General features: G+C 42.5%; 1 protein-coding gene across 1 annotated transcript in view; it reads right to left on the bottom strand.

Annotated features, from left to right (window-relative positions):
• Window positions 1-1,122, bottom strand: part of LOC107575307 (transmembrane protein 65) — a 5,836-nt gene extending 4,714 nt beyond the window's left edge. The window contains exons 1-5 of the mRNA XM_016261705.1: window positions 1,099-1,122; window positions 1,025-1,034; window positions 621-665; window positions 478-545; window positions 138-192 (exon numbers count right to left, since the gene is read on the bottom strand). Coding sequence (XP_016117191.1) covers window positions 138-192; window positions 478-545; window positions 621-665; window positions 1,025-1,034; window positions 1,099-1,122 — 202 coding nt within the window. The remainder of the gene's footprint in view (window positions 1-137; window positions 193-477; window positions 546-620; window positions 666-1,024; window positions 1,035-1,098) is intronic.
• Between the last annotated feature and the right edge of the window lie 360 nt (window positions 1,123-1,482).

Genomic DNA, 1,482 nt, shown 5'->3' with positions numbered 1-1,482 from the left:
TGTGAGTGAGTGTCTGTGTGTGTGTGAGAGAGTGTGTGAGTGTGTGTGAGTGTGTGAGAGAGAGTGTAAGTGTGAGAGAGTGTGTGAGTGTGTGTGTGTGTGTGTGTGTGAGAGAGTGTGTGTGTGTGTGTTAATACCTGCCATGGTGGATATTCCCAGTGTCAATCCGATGGACAGTTCAATCTGAGTGCCCTTAAAAAACAACACCACATGCGTCATCAGAGATTAACACAAAGAGCCACGGAATAAAACAAGCTCTCAAAAAAACACAACAGCGTTTAAACGCAAGAAAATGACTCACATAATCACAATACCTCATGTTTTCACAGTTACTTGATGCATATTAATGATAAACAGACACAAATGAAAACCTTCAAGCTCTCAGATATGCTGTTGTGTTCAGCGCCTCAGTTCTTGGACTGCGGCTCTCTATAATCTAGTGCTGACAGCTGTGTGTACTGATGTGCTGTGACTCACGGCGGCGATCATGATGGCGTTATCCAGGAAGCCGAAGCCGATGAAGGGAATGGCGTTGTGCAGGAGAACTAGAAAGCAGAAGATCCAGAGCTGAGAGAAAGATGAGTGAATGAGTGAAAGAGCTGAGAGAGACGTGAACTCACTGTATCTGAGCTGCGCCGCCGTCGGTGGAGACGACTCCTCCGAGTCTGAAACCAACAAACACACAGACACTCAGAGACTTGCACTGGAAATAATAATACTCCACACACAATAAAAGATTTAAGCTTCTATTGTACTTGCTTATTCTTTTTTTTCTAAGTAGTAGTTATTTATTTTTATTGCCATGTCAGCATCTAAGGCTATTTTCATTGCAAAAACTGATTTGGGATAATACAAGAGTCACATAAACACAAAATAAAAACCAAGCACACACAAAAATACAGCAGTTAAAATGATACAATATTTTTTTCATTAACATTAGTGCTGTGTTCACAGAGATCTGACGATACAAGTATGGATACAGCTGTCTCAGTATTGATATTGTGGCACGTGTGCAGCAGTGGACCGTGCTTAATCTGAACACAAGAACCACGTTTACAATTGAGTAGAAAAGTGAGAGGCTGTGCATGTATGAATTACCACCGTTTTGCCGTGTTTCTCCATTAACAGTGAAGCTGTGGCTTTAATTCCTTTAGAGACAATGATGTTTCAGCTCCTTGTTGAGAAAGATAATCGTGGCCTCTGTATCGTGATACGTATCGTATCGTGGCCTCTGTATCGTGATACGTATCGTATCATGGCTTCTGTATCGTGATACGTATCGTATCGTGGCTTCTGTATCGTGATACGTATCGTATCGTGGCTTCTGTATCGTGATACGTATCGTATCGTGGCCTCTGTATCGTGATACGTATCGTATCGTGGCCTCTGTATCGTGATACGTATCGTATCGTGGCCTCTGTATCGTGATACGTATCGTGGCTTCTGTATCATGATATGTATCGTATCGTGGCCTCTATCGTG

This window comes from Sinocyclocheilus grahami, unplaced genomic scaffold (assembly GCF_001515645.1).
Source record: "Sinocyclocheilus grahami isolate Dianchi unplaced genomic scaffold, SAMN03320097.WGS_v1.1 scaffold2563.1, whole genome shotgun sequence".
Lineage (NCBI taxonomy): Eukaryota > Metazoa > Chordata > Actinopteri > Cypriniformes > Cyprinidae > Sinocyclocheilus > Sinocyclocheilus grahami.
The sequence above is the reverse complement of the archived record's forward strand: the minus strand, read 5'-3'. Positions and strand labels throughout refer to the sequence as shown.